General features: G+C 42.5%; 1 protein-coding gene across 3 annotated transcripts in view; it reads right to left on the minus strand.

Annotated features, from left to right (window-relative positions):
• Window positions 1-23,507, minus strand: part of PIP4K2A (phosphatidylinositol-5-phosphate 4-kinase type 2 alpha) — an 81,002-nt gene that overhangs the window by 20,896 nt on the left and 36,599 nt on the right. For 2 of the 3 annotated variants that reach the window (XM_048511344.1, XM_048511343.1), the window contains one exon: window positions 8,840-8,992. The exons of the other annotated variant lie outside the window; for it this stretch is intronic. In XM_048511344.1, coding sequence (XP_048367301.1) covers window positions 8,840-8,992 — 153 coding nt within the window. The remainder of the gene's footprint in view (window positions 1-8,839; window positions 8,993-23,507) is intronic. 3 annotated transcript variants of the gene reach the window in all.

Here is a 23,507-nt window from a genome sequence, read left to right on the forward strand (position 1 = left end):
AGCAAAAACTCAAGATGTATCCAACAGCAGCTATTTTGCAATTCACTCATTATTCCCTTTCTTCCGGCAATAAGAAAAAAAAGGCAACAGAACCTATCAGTACATAGTTGAAAGCAACATCATTTTTGAAACTATTTTTGCTCTGGTATATTACTTTACAGGAACTACTATATATGTAAAATTCCAAAGCTGGCCTGGTTTTTTATCTCAACACTTCTCCAAATCTGACTTATAAACAAGGCTGTGAGTCATCAGGACAATTGAACTCCAGGATAAGCCCAGAATCCACCAGAAAAGATTCTAAGTACCATGAAGACACCATGGCAGGCTCCATTACCTCCTGTAGCCATGAGGAGTCCATGTATACTCAAAGGGGGTGGGAAACACCAACCGGAGAAGATGACCCAACTGACCCTACTGAGTCCTGAGATTCTAAAAACACATCCATTGTTCCAAATTTCCGACAGACTGCAGAATTCTCTATAATTACTCTCTGGAGTCCCAGCTACAAGGAACAACCTTGTATATGGAGATATCACCGCAATTTACAAAAAGAGCTACAATTATATTAAATCACAAAAACATTAATCAAATTGTAAATATTGAAAAATGTGCATCAAACCCCATCAGATCTAGTTAACTTACATAAGGTCTCTTATCCTCGTGCAAAAATTCCTGTGTTAGTAAAATTGTACTTACACACATGGGAATGTCACACATTCCTTCCTGGACCTTCGTATTTCTATTCTTCCCCTCTCCACCCCACCACACCTGGATCATAGCCTAAAGTAGTGTTGCCAACACCAGATTGGAAAAGTATTGGGTGTTTGGTGATAGACTTTGGGGGGGGGGGACCTCAGCGGTGCATCATGCCACAGAGTCCGCCCTCTACAGCAGCCATTTTGTCCAGGGGATGTGATATCTAACCTGGAGATCAGTTGTAATTGAGGGCTGGCAACCTTTGCCTACAAGCCTACGCTTGAAATCTGTGCATATCCTCCTGATTTCTCCCCAGCTCCACCTCCCTCTCTTCACTTTGTGATCTCTACCTCAAATTTTGACAGAATCACATAAATGAAAATATCTGATAAGACATTATATTTAATCAAATTAAGTCAAAATTAAATCAGCTGAAATCTTTAATGGCCTGCTAGAAGAGAAACTGGTAACCTTCACAGGCCCCTCTCCTGGGCCGAGAAACTGGTAACCATTTGTTAGAATTAGAATAAATTATCCTCTCACTTCAATTACCAATTCTCTTTGTATCCCCCTTTGTATCCCCCTTGCCTCATCCGCAGCTATGTTTTGAAAGAAATATTTTATGCAGCTTTCCAACCACAGCAAGAATGAAAGTATGCCTAAAAATTGAGCCAGTAGAAACTTGGAACATTCTTAATAGCTTTTAAATATTGATTATTTATACTGCTGTTTTTATGGTATTTTGTTTACTTCCAGAAAACAAATAAACTATAGAAATGCTATAACAGGACAACGAGGCATCTTGTAGTAGTCATGAATGGACTTAAGCACACGGTAAAAAAACCCTGTGTAGAGCTGTGAAATATGTGTACAACCAGGGAGTTAAATAGAAATATAAAGTAAAGTTTCCCCTTCAGTCATGTCCAACCCTGGGGTACCACTGCAAGCAGTGATTTCATAGGCAAGCCGTTTTTGTGGGGTGGTTTGCCATTGCTTTCCCCGGTTATTCTTTACCCGCTAGCTATGTGCTAGGTACTCATTTACCGACCAAGAAATTGGCTGTGTTGACCATGAGCCAGCTGCCAGGATATCTGACCCACAGGGGGCTCGAACTCCTGATCGTGTGAGTGGCAGTGCAAGCACTTAACCACTACGCCATGCAGCTCCTAAACAGAAATATAACTATACAGAAATACAGAAACTCCTTATGAATAAAATAAAACAGCACATTAAATGTAGCCTGAAATGGGTGTGTCTGTGTGCTAGGACTACCAATGGCTCCCCATCCCATTTTATCGAATAACTGCTTTGTAATTCAAATCCATATTGCCAATTATATATTTAAGTATGCTCCAGTATGCTATGTGGGACAAAAAACAAAACAAAGCATCACAGCTTCCCGCGAAGATGTAACTGTTGCTGCCTCAACCGTAGGTCTGGCAGAACATCTCACTCTTGCAGATTCAGAAGAATTGAGCCAGGTCTCACTTGACAGAGAATTCCACCAGGCCGAGGCCAGTGCTGAAAAAGCTCTGGCTGTGATTGAGGACAGCCAGGTGCTTTTTGGCTCAGGGACCACAAATAGGTTACTACTAGCTGAGCATAACATTCCTTTTTTTGGGTGGGGGGTATATTGAGAGAGACAATGCCACAGGTACGCAGCAGCCTTAGCCCACTGGCAATACAGGAGTCTACAGCCCCCTCTATTTGACATAAAGTCAGCATTAAGCCTTATTGCTCATTATTGTAACTCTTTCATGCTTCCTAGAAAGGATCCATTTGTCCTTGTACAATTAATATTACAAGCCTGACCCATTAGGTCCCCTTTTGCTAAATGAATTCCATTGTGAGCTGCCTGCACTCAATGGTTTTAGTGCTATTGTTTTATCAGGCCACACAGCACAGCGGGATTTTATTTCACAGATTGACTGCTTAACGAGAAAAGTATTTAACCAGTCATGTCATTCAACCGATGAAAAGATTAAACTCGCTGCGTTACAAGACAGACACAAAGCACAATGAATTATCAAGGCAATAATTATCTGTACTCTTGTGGCATTTATAATAGTCTGGAAAGAGGATCTCCACAGTTACCAAAAGAGGACTAAAATACAATTGCGCTCTTTCACGTTTATTTCTTTAATAAACACTAAGTGATTCGGAGAAACTGGTTTCAAAATAATCCATATACTGAGTGGAAGAGTTAGTATTAATCTACTTATTGTCCCAATTGTGGCAGAAATTTAGTTCCATGTAAGTGTGTCGTAGAATAGACAACTTTAAAGATTTGTGCAATACACAGCGGAAAATTATATGTTTAGAGACACTTACAAGCATAAACAATTAAAGAAACATCCATGCAGAATTTAAGCTGTATGCAAAATAACCCTAATCGAAACCCAAACAACACCCACCAGTGCTTACATATTTATTTGGGCTGTGTGGGGAGCATACTGGTAAAAGGAGAGAAGTCTCTGGCTCATAGGCAAGACTCAACACTGAAAAAGTTTCTGCAGGACTCAGTCTTGGCACTATAAGAGTTTCTGTTCAGAATAAGATCAAGTCCTTGTCTGAGTAGTATGCCCCTGTCCATCACAAAGAAGAGATCATATTGTCATATTCTATAACATCTCATGCAAATGCTGTCAAAGATATATCACACCATTCATAAAGGCATGTGCCTCAGCATGCCGTATGACAGCTGAGGTTTTGTGTTAGCTGCCCGCTGCTGCCAAGTCTGGAAAAACTGTACCCAGGTTCCAAGAATGTGGCAGCTCTGCACTGGGGCAAGCCCCTGTCAAGTTCAGTCATGATGCATGCACAGTGGGAAAATACATATTAAAGGCATTCCGTGGTAGTAGCAGGAACAGAGGAAGGACACTTTGAAGGATCAGTACAATGAAATATCTAATTTTCAAGACTGCATTATGTTTGAGCTAACAAAGAACGTTTCAGCAGGGCACACTGATGAATTTATGGCCAATCCTAGTGTGTGTGTGTGTGTGTGTGTGTGTGGGCGCGTGCGCAGTGGCGTAACTAGGCAAACTGGAGCCCTGGGCAAAACCTGAGTTTGATGCCCCCCAGGCGTGTGCCCAATGCAACGCGCACCCCCCTTGTAGCTACGTCCAGTGGCGTATCTAGGCAAACTGGAGTTTGGCGCCCCCCATGGGCAGCCACCTTCCCCCACTGTGACCAAGCAATGATTTTTTACACCAGGTTGTTTCAAAGTCACCATCACATTATAGAACATGCCCCAACTCACAAACCTGAGCACAGCAATAAGCCATGCCACACAGCAGAAATAATTTTTTGAAAACATTTTCAAAATGCTTTCAAAATGTTTCATTACTGCTATGAAAACATTTTATGGTGTTGTATCCAGTACCCCCAACTGGGGGAAACAGCATCACTTTCAACGTTTCAAAGGAGAATCTGGGCTCCCTAGTTTAAACAAGTGATGCTGGAATCCACCCCCAAACAGCCCACATTTTCAATGGTGTTTAAACTAGGGAGCCCAGATTCTCCTTTTAAATCTACCTTAAAGGGAGAATCTGGGGTTCCCAGTTTAAACAACATTGGAAGTGATGCTATTTTGGGGTTGGTTCTCCCCCACCCTGAAACAGCATCACTTGCAATGTTTAAACTGGGGACCTCAGATTCTCCCTTTAAATCCATGTCAAAGGGGGTGGATTTAAAAGGAAAATCTGGGGAAATCTGGGGGGTGCCTGCTGGCAGGGGTGCAATTGTTAAGCTAGCAGCACCAAACTTTCAGGGTATCTTTAGGAGAATCCCCTAATGATACCACCCAGGTTTGGTGAAGTTTGGTTCAGGGGATCCAAAGTTATGGACCCTCAAAGGTGTAGCCCCCATCTTCTGTTAGCTCCCATTGGAAACAATGGATGATGGAGCACCCCCTTTGGGAGTCCATAGCTTTGGACCCCCTGGACCAAACTTCACAAAACCTGGGTGGTATCAGTAAAAGATTCTCCTGATGATACTTCCCATGTTTGGTGAAGTTTGGTTCAGGGGGTCCAAAGTTATCGACCCTCAAAGGTGTAGCCTCATCTCCTATTAGCTCCCATTGGAAACAATGGGGGATGGGGCACCTCCTTTGGGAGTCCATAACTTTGGACTCCCTGAACCAAACCTCACAAAACTTGGGTGATAGCATCAGGAGAGTCTCCCAAAACATCCCTAAAATTTTGGTGCTGGCCTAAAAACTGCGCCCTCTGCAGGCCAAAAATGGAAAAACACTGAAAATACAAAAAATCCCACAAACAAACCTGCGCCCCCCCACGGGGCTGCGCCCAGGGCAACTGCCCACTTTGCCCAATGGGAGGAACGCCTCTGCGCACGTGCGTGCGTGCGTGCGTGCGTGCGTGTGTGAGAGAGAGTGAGAGAGAGAGAGAGAGAGACAGTCAGTCACCACTTGAATGTGGTGCAGGATTGCACTGGTGCATCTGCCCCCCTGCTGGTATAAGGGACACCCCTGCTGGTGGAGAGGGCAAAGACGCTGGCTTCTGGATGCTCAATGACTCTGCAGCAACAAAACTAGGAAGTGGGTACTGCTGTGGAGCTATGTTGGCATCCAAGCAGATGCCAGTCGGGGGGGGGGGGGGGGGGCAGACCTGGGAGTTCCTCGGGGTGGAGATGACTATAGTTGGCTTCCACCCAGGCTTCCATGCCAGGAACACCTTGGCCAGGGCCTCGGACTTATGCCACCCAAAAGGTTGGCATAACTCTATTTAGCTTTCAGGTGGTTAGAGTTTTTATCCCATTTCTGCTGCTTCCCTGTGGTGCCCTCTGGAGGCAGCATGGCAGTGGCAGAGTCCCTGCCATGCCCAGCTGCCAGAGACTTTCAAATTGGATTGCCCATGAGATCCATCATTATTATCAGGTATTGCTTAAGCCACGCTGGAAACTTTCCAAACATTAGAAAATCCTTAAACTTCATCTGAGGGAGAGATTTATAATCTCAGCTTCATCTTTTTGCACTGTTCTTCTGTGCACAGGATGTCCATCAAGAGTCACCGCTACTTACACTTTTACTTCAAATCAGAGATTACTGACTGTGTTCTCTGCATTGCTCTAAGCTTTGATCACTTCAGCATATTTCAGTCTGATTCCTCCAAAGCTTTGGTTTTGTTAAAAGTGCATTTCCCTTTGAGATCTAAAATCTCACAGATTGGAAAAGCTACACTGGTTAATACGAATGAACAAAAAACACGCTGACATAAATGAGCCCTAAATCTCAATGTACCACTGATTGTTTTATTAGATCAATATCCTACTCTATGTAAATGATTCAAGGTGAGAACAATACTTATTTGACTGCAGGGTTTATTAAAAGCAAATCTAAATATAGATTATTAGATTACAACAACCCTGGAAGCCAAACTAGCTTAAGAAAGAAGGCACTGTGTCATAGCCGAGGGGTACACAAACTTGCGTGATCTTGGCATTGCATTGAAAGCAAATTAATAGTTCTACTATCTAGAAACAGACTAGTTATAGGACAGAAAATGACGAGGATTGAAGTATTTATCCCATCATTTCTGGAAACCAAGTTGGCTGAATAAAAGTGCTATCCACTGAGAAGGTGTTTCCTTACAAGCTCTGCTGAAGCGAGTAACTATTTTGCAAGAGTCTCACATTTTTGAACAATCCCCCAGTTAAGCTACAGGCGGTGGCCAACCAATGCCCACTCCATTTCCCTGATGACAGGATGAACAGGAAGAAGCATAGAGTTGGAAGAGACCACAAGGGCCATCAAGTCCAACCCCCTGCCATGCAGGAACACACAGTCAAAGCACTCCCAACATATGTTCATCCACCTGTGCTTAAAAATCTCCGAAGAAGGAGACTCCACCACTCTCCGATGAAGTTAATTCCACTGTCGAACAGCCCTAACCGAAAGTTCTTCCTAATATTTAGGTGGAATCTCTTTTCCTGAACCTTGAATCCATTACTCCGTGTCCTAGTCTCTGAGGCAGCAGAAAACAAGCTTGCTCCCTCACCAACATGACATCCCTTCAAATATTTAAACATAGCTAACATGTCACCCCTTAACCTTCTCTTCACCAAACTAAACATACCCAGCTCCCTAAGTCTCTCTTCGTAGGACATGGATTCCAGACCATTTACCATTTTTGTTGCCCTCCTCTGGACACGTTCCTCACCAGTATGATCTCCTGCTAAACAGTAGTATTTAAACAGGTTTCTAAGTTCTAGATCCAATAAAGCCATTCCCATTCAACTCTCTTATAGGTTTTATCACTATGGTGTAAATGTGATTAGCTCCCATACATCCTAAGTCCAGTAATGCCGGCCTGCTTCCTGGTACCTGCTTATGCCACATCATTATTATAATCTACAGTACTTATAACTACTTCAAGGTAGAATCAGCATTTATACCACCAGCGAATCTAGCAAGATCCTGAATTAGTTATTCATATACTTGATGTACATTTACAGAGTAACATTAGCAGAAGGCAAGTCCCTGCCTCAAGGAGTTCACAAACTAAATGTGGACTTTAAGGAGACGCCCTGGTGAAGGCACAGAAGTAACCAGGGACTAGCAAGCAGGTGCATAGTCATTTCAGTTAGGGCAGTGGTTCTCAACCTGGGGGTCGGGACCCCTTTGGGGGGTCGAACGACCCTTTCACAGGGGTCGCCTAAGACTCTCTGCATCAGTGTTCTCCATCTGTAAAATGGAAAAATGTTAGGGTTGGGGGTCACCACAACATGAGGAACTGTATTAAAGGGTCGCAGCATTAGGAAGGTTGAGAACCACTGAGTTAGGGACTGACTGCTGAAGACTCAATAAAAATACACTAGTGATGATCTGAGTGGTAGAAAGTGCTGTCAAGTTGCAGCTGACTTATGGTGACACCCTCCAGGGGTTTTTAAGGCAAGACACATTCAGAGATAGTTTGTCATTGCCTGCCTCTGCATAGCAACCCTGGACTTCTTTGATTTCCAAGCACTAATTGAGGCCAACCCTGTTTAGCTTCTGGGATCTGATGAGATCAAATTAGCTTGGGCAATCCAGGGCAGGACAACAGAATCATAGGGTTGAAAAAGACCACAAGGGCCATCAAGTCCAACTGTCCTGCCATGCAGGAATACACAATCAAAGCACTCCTGACAGATGGCCATCCAGCCTCTGTTCAAAAAGCTCCAAAGAAGGAGATGCCACCATCCTCCGAGGCAGTGAATTCCACTGCCAAACAACGCCTACTGTCAGGAAGTTCTTCCTAACATTTAGGTGGAATCTCTTTTCCTGCACTTTGAATCCAATACTCCTTGTCCTGATCTCTGGAGCAGCAGAAAACAAGCTTGCTTCCTCTTCAACATGACATCCCTTCAAATATTTAAACATGGCTATCATGTCACCCCTTAACTTCCAGACTACACATTCCTAGCTCCCTAAGCCGATCCTCATTCAACACGGAATCCAAACCTGTTACCATTTTGGTTGCCCTCCTCTGGACCTGTTCCAGCTTGTCAATATCCTTCTTGAACTGTGGTGCCCAGACTGGGACATAGTATTCCAGGTGAGGTCTGATCAATGCAGAATAGAGTGGTACTATTGCGTCCCTTGATCTAGAGACTGTACTCCTATGGATACAACCCAGAATTGAACTGGCTTTCTTGGCTGACACTCTGCTGACTCATGTTCAGTTCATGTCAGCCTGGTGATGCAGCAGTCAAGAAAGCCAATGATGACTTAGTTCTACATATTGCCTTACAGAGGATTACTTGTGATCAAGAACTTTAAATTTTACATAACACTTTCAGCTCAAGCTCCTTCTTCCTACAATGTTACATAAAACATTCCTCCATGTTGGGTGCTTTGTGGTTTCCGGGCTGTATGGCCGTGTTCTAGCAGCATTCTCTCCTGACGTTTCGCCTGCATCTGTGGCTGGCATCTTCAGAGGATCTCAGATCCTCAGATCTTCTGAAGATGCCAGCCACAGATGCAGGCGAAACGTCAGGAGAGAATGCTGCTAGAACACGGCCATACAGCCCGGAAACCACACAGCACCCAAGTGATTCCGGCCGTGAAAGCCTTTGACAATACATTCCTCCATGTGTTTCTCTTCCCATTTCTGCCCCTTGAAAACAAGCAATTAATTACCTGGTGGTACTTCTTCAGTATGTTGTGCATTTCTGCTACATCTTCACTTGTTATCGTTTTGATGACATATCTTTTGTCATAAGAGGTGTGAAATCGGGCACCGCTGCGAGCTTGAGAGTCATTTGCAAGCGGACAACTTCTTGTCAGAGAATTCTATTGCATAAATTAAAAAGGGAAATAGTGTCAGCTAACAGCACAATTCAAACTTTGTTACACCATCAACCCATGGAACTTTCTGAAGTTTACAACCATTGACATTCATCTTGATGTAATTGCCGAAACAAGCTCTCCACAGAGTGCAAGGATTTGAAACTGTTATTATTGCTGAGACCATGATTAGTTTATTGTATTGTATTATTATGAATTGTTATGATGTATTGTATTACTATGATGTTGTTCACCACCCTGAGCCCTTCGGGGAAGGACGGCATAACAATTAAATTTCCAATCCAATCCTTTCAAATATATTAATATCAACACTCTGAAACAGTTTCAGTTTTGCAATGTGAAACGTTATTTTGGAACTGAAGTTACAACATTCCAAGAGAAAGCAGAGATAATGTGGTACGTTAGAACACTAAGGTAGGCTTTCTTTAGCAGTAGTTAGGCATGAATGCACGGGGATGAATATTTATAGCGCAGAGCAGCTTTTGCGTACCCCTCTCCAGGCACAATGTTTCCTGAAAAGCCACAAAAGTCGGGTTGTTTGAAAATAGCCCTGTTTCCTAGTAACAATTATGACATCCTGTAATTAATCAAAACTGGTTGTGTGAAAACATCAGCGTTACTTATAGGGTGGCTGATTTTTATACAGAAAAAAAACCTGTGTTGTAGCAGTGAGAGAAGCTTTACTAAGCTGTTGAGATTAGAAAAAAGGTGGCTAAGGGGAGACATGATGGAGATCTATAAAATTATGCATGGCATGGGGAGAGTGGCCAGGGAAGAAGAGGAAGAGTCTGGATTTATACCCCACCTTTCTGTCCTGTAAGGAGACTCAAGGTAGCTTACAAGCTCCTTTCCCTTCCTCACCCCACAACAGACACCTTGTGAGGTAGGTGGGGCTGAGAGAGTTCCAAAGAACTGTGACTAGCCCAAGGTCACCCAGCAGGAATGTAGGACACACATCTGGTTCACCAGATATGCCTCTGACACTCCAGGTGGAGGAGTAGGAAAATCAAACCAGGTTCTTCGGATTCGAATCCGCCTGCTCTTAACCACTACACCACGCTGGCTCTCTCCCTCTTTCACAATACTGAAATGAAGGGACATCTACTGCAACTGAAGGATGAGAGATCTAGAACAGACAAAAGGAAGTATTTCTTCACACAACATATATTTAAATTGTGGAATTTGCCACAGGATGTGTTAAAAGGCTTTAAAAGGGGAGTGAACATGTTCAAGGAGGATAGGGCTACCCGTGGCTACTAGTCAAAATGGACACCAGTCATGATGCATACCCATTCTCTCCAGTATCAGAGGAGCATCCCTATTATATTAGGTGCTGTGGAACGTAGGCAAGACAATGCTGCTGCAGTTGTCTTGACTGTGCCCTTTCTAAAGGCACCAGGTTGACCTCTGTGTGAACACCCTAATGGAGATGGGCCTTCGTCTGATCCAGCATGGCTTTTCTGATGTTCTTATCAGGAACACAGTTTTGCTACATGAACCTCTGTTTCACAGCCTCTCCCCCAAATCACTGAAGGAGAACACATAGCAAGAAGGAAAGGTATACGAGAAATACAGCCCCACCTCATTTCTGCTTAGCTCTAGTTCAAATTGACTGTTTTTGTGCCATAGAACCCATTCGCTACCCAGTATTCCTGAGAGTCTGCCTGCAACATCAAGACAGAAGTTTTTCTTGAATTCTTTTCAAATCAAAGTGAAGTTTACAGTTTACGACAGAGATCAATCAATCCCCATATGAGAGTTCTTCGAATGATAATAAAAAAAGATTACCACCTCTGAATTTTGACAGCCTGCTGTTGATCCATTATATCACATCACTGACTATGAACAGTCGTCTCTCTTCCATTTCTCTCACCACATATGATACAAGCAGAAATTTAATATAAGCTCTTTTAAAGCACACAAAAAAGCAAACTGTAGATTAACAAATGTACTGGCTTTCTGCAAGACAGCCTTTTAAACATCAATATAATATAGGTTTATGCCTTCCAATTTAATACTCTGCATCTTTAAAGGATGCTAGTCTCAGCAAGAGACTCTTCTCGGTATATTTTAAGAATGATGAAGATTAAAGAAGCAATATAACACAATGCATCTTTTTTTTTTAGATGCAGCACTTCGTTAAAGACACAGTGTCATTCTGCAGGAATGATGTTCAAAAAAAGGTTTGTCCCATCATAATGTGGTGACAGGAATGGAAGTCCAGGCTGTTTAGCTGAACATTATTTACACTTGGGTAGAGTTATCTTAATTTAATATACAATAAGATGTCCTTCAGGTATGAGTCAGAATGGTTAAAAACAAAACAAAAGCAGAAGTGTTGGGGAAGCCAAGAATGCAAACTATATAAAACTGCAGCAATTGCGACCAAAGTCCCGGGTTCAAATCCCGAAGTATGCTGGTCTAACAACAGCACCAGAAAGACGGGAGGTGGCAGGAAGGTCTATCAAAACCTGAACATTTTAACAGGAAAGGCCTTCAGGCTTTGCAAACACCATATGATTTCTCTGTGATTGCAACCCTTCACAATCTTACTATCTGGGTTCAGGCAAGCCCCTGGGGCAACAGGCAGCAAATGTAGTCCAAGGCACAGTCCTAGGTTGGCACACAAGTATTTAGGAGTTCAAGCACCAAAACAGGAGGGCAAATCCAGAAAGAACAAGCCAAGGCTCATTCCAAGGTCAGGGGTACATCCTAGCAACAAAGTCCAAATCCAGCCCCAAGGTGACGCACACCAAGTTCTAAGAAGCAGCACACCAGCAGGTATACAAAGGTTGTGAACAAGTTGCTTCCATGTTGGTTCATTCTTCTCTGGCTGCTTTTATCAGGGAAAACCTGATCAGGAGCAAGGGCAGCTCCTCAGCTTGCTGAATCAACCACAAACAGGTGTTTCTCAGCCGTGGTTGGGTAGCCTATGTGTCTGTCAGCCCTGATCTTGTGGTCATTCAAGCTCACAGGCTGAGCTGCCAGCCATGTGCTCCAGCATTGCTCCCGTGCCTCCCTCTGGGCCTGCCTTCTCTGGTGTTCCACAGGCTATGGTGATTCTGGGAGTGAAGCTGGAGTGAGGCCAATTCTCCCACTGGTGTAGTCCTTCCTTAGGTAGTACACTGAGAACCTGACCTCCTCATAACACTACAATATGCTTTTCTGCATAGAACAGAGATTCTCTATTGCATAATGTCATGGTGGATGACTGGGCACCAGTTGTGGGTGTCAACATTAGTGGCCCTAATTACTTCCCCATTCTTCAGTAAAACCAGTCTCACCTATCGGTCAGAACGTTCTGTGGGTGCAAGTTTTCAAATGAGGAGATTAGAACACAAGAACATGTAAGTGTGGTTCCAGAAATGCATTCCAGGTGGCCGTGACTGGCTCCATTGAGGGGCAGAACCGTATACTAGGTTCCTCCTGGGAATATGTCCCTATGGATAATGAGAATGCAACACACACACACCCCGAAAGTTAAGATCCTGAACTAGCCCCATAGCAAAGAAAGTTAAGCAGAGACCAGAGCTGTTCCATTTAGTGCTAACCTTACTTTGTACACTGGCAGCTCTATTTATGTGATTAAAATACATATCAAGCTCATGAACTCAACAGTGTATAATAGCTTTACTAGTGTCCTTTGCAGTGCATTACTGAGAATGAAACACAGCTGCCTGGGCTCCACATTCACTCAGGAAGCTACATGCCTTCTGGCTTTTGATCTCAGGAGAATAAACAAGCTTGCTGGTTCACAAATTGACTACTTTTGTGGAGGTCACCTTAGAGAGAAAGAAAACTACATTGTTAACTACTTATACATATGGAACATGTTCGGCAAGTTCTGTTTGAGCTACTTCAATGTATTTGAACACACAACTACCCTGCCCCCCCCCCCCCCATTACTAATCTATCTAATAGTTGCCTTCTGAGCAACCTTTGGTTGAAAATGTCACCATGTCTTTATACAGGTCAATAAAGAGATTGTCTATTCGTGCTGAGAGCAGTCAGCAACAGTATTTGTTGAAGGTCATGAAATTTAATCTGACCTTTAACACTTACAACTTCAATCAAACCAAGCACATGGTCCATACCAAAGGGATACAGACACTTGTTAGCTCTACTATATATAGCCTGATGCAACCAAAAATTCCTGCATGGGTTTAAAGTAATTTGTGGCTTTTGACACAGATAAAGATAATCTGTGCATGTATCATGATTTCATCACCTAATTGTGAAACAAGGCGTCTTAGCACCTATTCAATGAAGTTCCTTTCAGTAAGCTGATATTTTCTTCCAAGCTTCCAGAGCAACAGTGAGATAAATATTGCAGTTACTACAAATGGTATAGTTACTACATTGTGTTAAATGTTATAGTTACTACAAATGCTAGATTTGTATCTCACTCTCCACCCAAGGAATTCACAACAGCATACATAGAATACCAAGTGGTCCAGGTCGCCTTGACATCCAACTACTCTACTAGAGTACCTTTAAGATTATTACATTGCATTACTAATTTTATCCATAGCAAGTGCTTCACTTCACATGGACATATTTACTTTCCCATTAGAAGAATGAGAAAAGACCAATTATTATACTCAGACCCATTTCATGCCAAGCTAAAGACGCTTCAACACATACAAAACAGCAGTGACAGAATGCAGACAGGAATCAAAAAGCCCTTTGTTTCCAAATGTATTGAAGGTACATTTCTAAGAAGAGTTTAAGGCACAGTGGAGGCCTCCAATGAGATTTAGCTGCTGCTACTTCAGCAAACCAAAGAGCCCTGTGGACAGAGTGGTAAGATGCAGTACTGTAGTCCAAGCTCTACTCATGATCTGTGTTCAGTCCCAAAGGAAGTGGGTTTCAGGTAGCCAGTTCAAGGTTGACTCAGCCTTCCATCTTTCCTTGGTTAGTAAAATGAGTACCCAGCTTGATGAGGGTTGAATGTAGTCAAATAGGGAAGGCAATGGCAAACCACCCTGTAGACGTAATCTACCTAGTAAACAAGGGTCAGTAATGACCGATTACCTTTCTACAGGGAAGTTGAAGATCATTAGAGTCAGGAAGAGTGCTTGATCAAACAGGATGAAACAAGGGAGAAGATAAAAGGTGGCAAGATAGCTCATGAGGGAAAATGGGGCAGGTGATCAGGCAATAGAACTGAACAACAACTGAGCCAAGACCAATAAAGATGACTGAAAGCCAGATATAGGGAAGACCACTACAAGGACGTGATCTTAGTGGCCCTAATCTTCCAAAACCCTGATAACAGGAGGGAGTAGAACCAGTGGTGGGATTCAGCAGGTTTGCACCACTTCGGCAGAACCGGTTGTTAAAATGCCTCTTGTAAACAACTGCTTGTTAAAGTACTTAAATCCCACCACCGGAACCAGTTAAATGATTTGAATCCTACCACTGAGTAGAACTGCTCTGAGACTGTGGCAACAGGGGGGGAGGTATAAACCATTGAATAAATAAAGACAAACTCAAGAAGCAATGTAACAGGAGTGGGGGGGATCTTCCCTCCGAACAAGCACGGAATAAAATTGAAAATGATCCTTTACTGTATGAACTGCATAGCTGGAAGAAGGTGTCAGCATTTCCCTGCACACGGACTACTCAGAGAGGTATTAGGAGAATGTTCTTGTCCCGGTGATTCCAACAACCAAGCATCTTCTGAATTAAAGATTCCTCAATGAAAATTAAGGGGCAGCAGGTTGGAAAATGAGCAGCACCATCATTTTCCTTTGAAGTTTATCTGCACTATGGGAGTTCAGGGATTACTGACAGACTCCACGAGGGTAGGGAGGATTTAAAGGTCAATTTAATTAGCCCATTCTAAATCTCCAATCTTTTAAACTTCTCACTGGCATATTAATATCATTAAATTATAATTACTAATTTTGTAGGACTAAAGGATTATGTATACAGGAACACAATATATTTAATTTACACGTTGATTATGCTAATAGCTTAAAAAGTTTCAGACCCAAAAAATCACAGGGTAGCTTTTTCCCGCCCTTACAAAGGCCACCAAATTGTTTTAAAACAAAACATGATAAAATAAACAGAAATAATGAAATTAACTTGAGCAATATTTAAACCTTCATTTGATAGAATGACATATCTGACCAGAGCAAAGATTCAGCAGCTTCCCAAGAAATTAATTAAATAATAATAATAATAATAATAATAATAATAATAATAATAATAATAATAATAATAATAATAATAATAATAATAATAATAATAATAATAATAATCCTACAGCACCCCTTCCTCAAACAGATGTCTTTTTTGAGGAACTCTACCACTCACCCCCAAATAAAAGATCACATAATGTAAGGTTGCTACTTCTCATCAACTTTGAATTTCAAACAAGCACTCAATCTTCTCGGCCTAGAATCCGCATAGTTAAAACATCTTTATAGTACCAGGACTTTTCGCAAATAAGACTTGAGTCTTGTATTTCCAGGTCAAAAAAAATAATTGGATGGTTCTTCATTCAAATAGAAGGAAGATCACAAACTGAGTGGCAGATATCTCACTGTCATGCATATATATATTCCTAATGACAATCAAAAATATATATAACAATGGAACAGTGATTTAAGAAGATTGGGGGGGGGAGGATGCTGTCAGAGGGAGAACTTAGTTTAGGAAGAGTTAAAGCACCCTTGCACAGGGAATGTTCCGGACTGTTCATCTATGGAACAAAAACATCCTGAAAATGCCTTTCCTAAATCTATGTTTTCAAGGGCCAAAGGAAAGACAAATGTTTGAAGAACTGTGGAGCCCTAGGTTAGAATCAAGGGCTCCTCTGGAAGAGTAAGTGCAACAGTATTAGATTTCAGATACACGGTAATTTATATTTGGAAATGACTACTGACTCGACATGCCGCTTTCAGAATATCAAACTTGACTGCTATAACTCACTTTACGAAAGGCTACCCTGCTCCGGAAACCCCTTCCCCCCAATGCTGTGCTCGACTGGAACCAACTTGCTGGTGATCCTTGGGCCAAAGTATGTCCAGCTGTCCTCGAACAGGCCACGGCATTTTTAGCTCTGGTCCAGGCCTGGTGAAATTCTCTATTATGTGAGCCCTGAGTCCTGCGGGACTTGGCTTAGGGCCTGCAAAGACAGAGATGCTCCACCAGGCCTATGGTTGAGGACAATGACAGTTGTTCATCAATTGGCCTTCTCCGCTGGACACTCTGAGGATCTGTGCCCCGTTGCTCCCTCTGCCTCCTACTACTCACCCACGTGAGGGGGGATGTCTTTCTTGGCGCCCTTTATTAATTTGAAGTTTTAATGGTTTTATTTTAAAGTATGTTTTAACCCTTTCTTTAATATAAATGTCTGTATTGTTGATGGTAGTCACCTTAAGCCCGACTCTACTCGGGATAAAAATGGAATTAAATATATAAATAAATTTGGCCAGTGACACTGTTCCTTCTTTATTGGTGAATGGTTCTTTCTAGCCCCCCTGGGTTTGACCTATAAAGCCCTCTGAGGTCTGTTTGCAGGATTTTTCAAGGACCGTCGACTTCTGTATGAATTTTACCCTGCTCTGTCTGTGTCCTCCCACCATCTGGAGTACAAGAGCCAAGAACACAACACAATATTTTGAGTTGTGATGCCTAGTTTATGTAACACTGTCCTGTGGGAGGACCCGTCACTACTTGCCTTTCGAAAAGCAGCAAAAACCTGTTTGGTTAGAAGTGTATTTTGTGAAACGTTAGCTGAATTCTGTTTCTGAGAAGTTTTGGGTGCAGGGGTATAGATATTTTTGGTTTTAATTCATTTTATGACATACATCATGTGGTTGTATGTCATAATTCACACTCTTACAGCCCAATCAAGTTCCTGGAGGCAATTGGGAATGGTGCTGCTGTCATATCACCCCACCATCTCCAGACCCTAACCCTATTACCCAAAATGCTAGGGTCTACCCTTTTTACTGTGGAGGAAATAGCAAAGGGCAGATCTGGGTTTGTGTGGAATTTGATTTGGGGAGGATTTGGGGAGGGCAGGGACCTCAGCACGGTAGCCACTCTAAAGCTGTAGGGGAAGACCAGGGTAGGGCTGCCAACTTCCTTGCGGGGAAAAAACTGCATCTTTAAGATTAATGGTATTTTATTCATCTCCATGCCATGAAAAGCTTCAGCTGCCCATTTCCACACATAAAGCCTCTACTGAAAGGACAGAGGGGGAAGACAGCATGGAACAGCTTGACCTTGTCAGCTCTCAGAAGCTAAAAAGGGTCAGGACTTGGATGGATCACCCGAGAAGGATCACCTGAGAAGGTAAAGGCAAACCGCCTCTGATGTTCACTAGCCTGGAAAGCCCCTCCCTCCAGACACCATGGGAGGGCTGAGACTTGACGGCAAGAAAAGGTGTGTAGGATTGCAGTCTTGGGAGTGACTCCTTCCCCCTTTCTGAAGTTACGCTGCGGTGATATGAAAAAGTCCTTCCATTGGGCCCGAACCCCTGCCTCCAAGGTACTTTTTTTTTTTATGGTGAATTAGCCTGGAGACTCTTGTGAGCTCTCTGTTTAAACTCTAGAGTGGGATGGATGCACAACAACCAGGATGCCATAGCCCCCTCACTGTTCAGAGCCCAGGGCAACTGCCTCCCCTCACCCCCTGCACCTGAACTGATCTTGTACTTGGTACTATTCTGTGAATAAAATTGCAGAGTTTCCCCATTGCCCTTGGTTACCTACCATGTTTTCCCGAAAATAAGACAGGGTCTTATATTAATTTTTGCTCCAAAAGATGCATTAGGGCTTATTTTCAGGAGATGTCTTATTTTTTCCCATGATTTTGCACCCCCCACATGACCAGATCAGCTGCGCCAGGGAATGTGTAACTAGGGCTTATTTTTGGAGTAGGGCTTATATTTCAAGCATCCTCAAAAACTCCCAAAAGATCATGCTAGGGCTTATTTTCAGGGAAACAGGGTAGCATCTGACAATCTTGGGCAGCTTAATTCCCCAAAGGGTACAGCTCAGTTCTCAAGTAGGAAACCGGGTTATTTCTTTAGAGGATCTAATAAAATTGAGGAAGAAGACTTGCAGATTCTAAATATAAGCCACACCAGAAGATAAGCAGACAGGAACATACTGACGTCTGAAGCAGAATTATTAAAATGCAGAAGTAACAGCAGCTTCATCCCACTTCTCTTACAAAATATGTGGAGAATGTGGCCTTTTGAGCTTCTTCCTCCCCCGAACAAAATATTTTGAAATTTGCTGACCAAGACCACAAGTTGGAACTGAACACTTAGATGAAAAATGACATTAAAAAAAAACGGCCCTAAATGAAATTTAGAGGGCAGCCCGTCTCAATCAGCTTCCACGACATAACAGGGGCTTTAATCTATATTTTTTATTAGGAGTTATTATGCTACAACAGTGTATTTGGAAAGAGGAAGAGACGTTTTACTATTTCTTTGGAAGCATCCTGATTAAAACCCAGTAAGCCATTTCCCTGATAAAGGTCAAAGCCATCTGCTAATGACTGTCCTACTTTTTATGACAGTGGTCTGACAGCTATCGATTGTCTCTCTCAGAGGAGTGAAGCGCATTAACAAAACAATTCAAATCAGTACCATTTAGCCTTTTTAGTTAATGTAAACCTTTCAATAATTAATGCTGTGTATCACCTCTAAAAATCATGTAGGTAGAACCCTAAACACACTTATGTGAGAGAAAGCAATATTGGGATCAAAGGGTGTCTGTATTCAAATAAGGTTTTAGACATCCCCCTGGACCTCAAGAATTTATGGTAACTGGAGCTTGATGCTTTTTTCTGTTATTCTGTTACAAGGATCAGAGCACAACTTTTTGCAGTATTTATTTATTTATTTATTAGATTTTGCAGACCACCTCATCCCCAAAGGGCTAAAGTATTTGAAGTATGAGATAGAAATTTTAAAGTGATACACTAATTCACATGATCATCAGTTCCTACAGCTAAGTACAAAAATCTGGGTTTTTCCTGAAACGGGAACTTCAGGGCAGCAAAAATGTCATCAAATGACCTGGAGTACAATAACATTACCTACAGACTTATTCTGAAAGTTTGTGATGTGAGAACATTGTTATCTAGCCTCTGGAACAACCTACCAAGGACCTCTAGCATCCATTCCAAAAAACAAAACACATTTGGGGAAAGCATTTTATTTTAATTATACTGATGGGTCCAATTAAAAAAAACAACAACTGGGAAATGAGCCATGCACCCAAATTCTTCCTGAACTACTCAATTAACTGTAATTGTGCAATTGAAAACTGATTCTGGTTGAGTTTTCCGAGCAACATGCTAAAATATTTTAAAATAAATGAAATCAAACTCTAAAAAGTGTCTAGTAGCACCTTAAAAACCAGCAAGGGAAATTTTGACTCCTGAAAGCTTATATCCTGGAAATCTTGTTGATGCTCCCGGACTTGAATCTTGCATGTCTACTGCAAACCAAGACTGCTATGAATGTAAAACTATGGAAAGCGTATGCACCCACTCAGTGACATACCTAACTTGATTGGTCAACCAACAGGCAATACAGACCCTTCTTGCTTGTGTGTCGCAAAGATGTACTGGCCAGCAAGTTGATCACAGTCTGCCTATACCCCAATATCTTGTTCACACACACTGCTACTCAGAAATGTTTTCCTATCCAGTATGCGGGTTTCTCACTTTTGTTACCCACATGTTTGTTTATTTATTTATTTATTTATTTATTAATTATTTATCAGATTTCTAGACCACCCTGCCCAGAAGGGCTCAGGGCGGTGAACAATAATAGTGAACAGTAAAATCACAATTTAAAATACAATAAAACAATCTGTTAAAACTACCCAATCCAGAAGGCGACAATTCCCTCCCACCCCGTGCCCATGGGAGGCCTAGATGTTACAGGATCCACTAATCAACCCGACTGGCCAAACGCCTGGCAGAACAGGTCCTTTTTGCAGGCCCTGCGGAAACTTTGTAAGTCCCGCAGGGCCCTGGTCTCTTTTGGGGGCCTGTTCCACCACATAGGGGCCAGGGCTGTAAAAGCCCTGGCCCTTGTCGAGGCCAGCCGGATATCTTTTGGGCCAGGGACCTCCAGAAGGTTCTCCTCTGCGGAGTGGAGGGACCGAACGAGGTGGTCCCTCAGGAATGTAGGGCCCGAGGCCGCTAATGGCCTTGAGGATCAGAACCAACACTTTCAGTTCTGCATTGTTGAACTGCATCCTGTTCACATCCACCCACTTTTCCAGTAGGGGAAAACTGAGTTAAGCTGTAGTGAGACCCGATCATCATGCATGTTTATTCGCATCCTCGTCCTGTCACAGTCATTACCTTTCCTTCCTAAGCTTACTTAAGGCCAAATGCAAGAGGCTGTCAAATAATAAAGTCGACCGGAGCACTCAGTCAGAATGTGGAACAAAATGGAGCAGCAGCTAGAATAATTTATGAAAGGTGGGATATAGCAAAAATTAGTTCCCTTGTGGCCTGAAGCGCTCTCAAAAATAAATCAAATATTGAAATGCATTTCTGAAAAAGAAGCAAAAGCTTTTTGTCAATAATGCCCCTCCAAAGATTGTATCGGAAGCGAGCTTCTCAAACGAGAGAAGTACAGCCATTATTCATCAGTACATAAAATGGGCCTTGCCTGATACCATGGAGAGCTAGCAAATCACTTATAGCAGGCAAAGTTATGAACATGCTAGATACTGACCTTTCTACCGTGTAACATTTCATTATTAAACTCATGCTTCAGAGCCCCTTATGCAAATAGTCTTTTACCACAGTGCCCTGAAACATCTGCCCTTTTGAGGTGGAGATAGCTTTAATATCCAGTCTGATACTGAGAACTTGAAAGCTTACTTTGTGCTATTTTGGAAGTTTCAAATAAAAAAGAAATGTCACTATTGGTCTGGGAATTTTTCCATAGCTAACTATATTCTTGGCCTCCGATGTATATATCTATCTCCAGATGCCCTTTTCCATCTATATTGCCTCCTCCTAGACCAGTGGTGGCGAACCTTTTTGAGACCGAGTGCCCACATTGCAACCCCAAACCCACGTATTTATCGCAAAGTGCCAACACGGCAATTTAACCTGAATACTGAGGTTTTAGTTTAGAAAAAACGGTTGAAGCTTCCAAAGAGGCGATCGCGTTACTTTCGGGGAGGTAAGCTTGAGAGTGGCAGTCGGGTGAAAGCTTTGCTTTTGAAGCAACCGTGCAACTCTTCCAGTGGGTGAATCATGACACTAGGAGGGTTTACTCAGAAGCAAGCCCCATTGACAGCAACTGAGCTTACTCCCAGGTAAAGGATCGTGCTTTAGTTCTTTGCATGAAAATCAGTGAGGTTTAACAGCGCTTAACAGGGTTACCTACACTGCTTCCCCAAAACTAGGTCTTAGGTTTAATGCTAATAATCAAGCCCAGCGGCCCAGGCCAGCCTAGATGTGTGCGGGGGGGGGGGGGGGACTCTGTTTGTGCGTGCCCACAGAGAGGGCTCTGAGTGCCACCTCTGGCACCCGTGCCATAGGTTCGCCACCACTGTCATAGACTGTTATGGAGGCCACCTTTTTGAAGTGAGAGAGAAGGCTCAAGGGTTGCAGCAGGAAGAACTGCGGCAAAATATATTTGGTAACACAAATCATATGGAAACACTGGCCAGAAAGTCATGGCTGGCTACATTGCCCTGTCAAAGTACACTGGGTGGCAGACCCAGTATTTGCTGCAGTATAAAAGAACCCCACAACTGACACCTGAGTTGGACCTTTTCAGCACAAGGTCATATCTCTTTGCAGATGTGTTTCCGCACTCCTACATTCCTGCTGGGTGATCTTGGGCTAGCCACAGTTTTTCGGAACACTCTCAGCCCCACCTACCTCACAAGGTATCTTTTTTTTTTTTAATGATTCGTTGATTAATTTAAATGATTTTTAAAAATTCCTTTCAGCATTTGGACAGGCTAAGATTTTTTTTACTTGGTTTACTGTTTGCTTCTGATTACCGTTGCTGACATTTCGGAAACGCTTTTAGTTTTTAATGGATTTTCCAGAATGTTTTGTCTTGCCATGGAGAGAAACAAGTCTCACTATGACATACCTTTGAAGATGCCAGACACAGACAAGGGGCAAAACATTAGGAGCAAAAACCACAGCCCCCCAGCCTGGAAAACCTGCAACAGTCAGATTTTCCTGGAATTTGTAGTTTTGTTTAATATTAGAATTGTCTCTATGTGTGTTTAGTCCAGCTTAAAATTAGCACATTGTTATGAACGTACTCTGGCATTTGTACTAGAAGGACAGTATTTACATATTCCAGAAACAATAACATGAACAAGCCGTTATACCTTCAGAACATGTTTGAACTAGATTTGTCCATGCTCTCATCTGCTCTCTGTTTTTAAGGTAATATTTCTAGATTTTAAGAGCATGTTGCATACCCTTAAAGGTCTTCAATTATTTCCTTCAATCCATAGCCCCAAAGAATGATGTTCACAATATGAATTGCTACTTCCCCTGCCTTTTGCGTTATTTAAAGCAGAGGTGGCCAACTCTGGCGCTTCAGATGTTAATGAACTACAATTCCCATCAGCCAATTGGCCATGCCAGCAGGGGCTGATGAGAATTGTAATCCATGAAAATCTGAAGCGCCAGAGTTGGCCACCCCTGATTTAAAGCAATCAAGAAACTGCAGACTTCAATGGCAGACTGATGTGATGTGGGGAGGCTCCATGGTTCAAAACTGCCCCCCCCCCCCCCGCCCGATATATTAGCCCTTTTGGTGAAAAGACACTAGTATGTTCCCCCCCATTGCCGCGCACACCTCCAGAGCCAAAAGCATCTGGCAGGGTGAAATGAAGGTAGCAAACCTGCAGAGAAGAAACAGAGATGTCTCCCACTGGAGACTGCAGCCTTGACAGCTGCTTTAAATAAAAATAGAAAACGTCAGGGGAAAAATTACATGTGATTAACACTATGTGTAGTTTGAGCCTGAACATCTTTAAGAAGCACTGCAAGAGATTTTCTATTTATAGATGGGATACGCTAACGAAAAATAAGCAGTGCGGAGAAAATCCAATTGCATCAAAACATGGTTTTAAAACCTAACAGTTAGATTCTTAAACAAGAATATGTTCTTCCCACCATCCGCTTTCCCGGGAGAAACTGCTGAGGGATTTTTCGATATCTTGTCAAGGAATCTTAGCCTTCTTAATAGAGATGTGCCCATTACCAAGCAAACTGAACCAAGATGAAAATATGTACTTTATTATCCATTTAGAATGGTGTAGCTTGCTTTTGACAAATGTGTAACTTTTTAAAAAGCTTCCCAAAAAGCTTGTACTGAGTTTGTCCGTTACAGGCCTAAATTCAACAATCCCATTGCATAAGCAGAAGAAAAAACAGTGTTGCACTTTGCTGTAACTGTTCATCAAGTAGTCTTCTGTGCACCAAAGTGTGTCTGCACAGAAGCCACGAAGATGAAAAG

Source organism: Sphaerodactylus townsendi, linkage group LG11 (assembly GCF_021028975.2).
Source record: "Sphaerodactylus townsendi isolate TG3544 linkage group LG11, MPM_Stown_v2.3, whole genome shotgun sequence".
Taxonomy (NCBI): domain Eukaryota; kingdom Metazoa; phylum Chordata; class Lepidosauria; order Squamata; family Sphaerodactylidae; genus Sphaerodactylus; species Sphaerodactylus townsendi.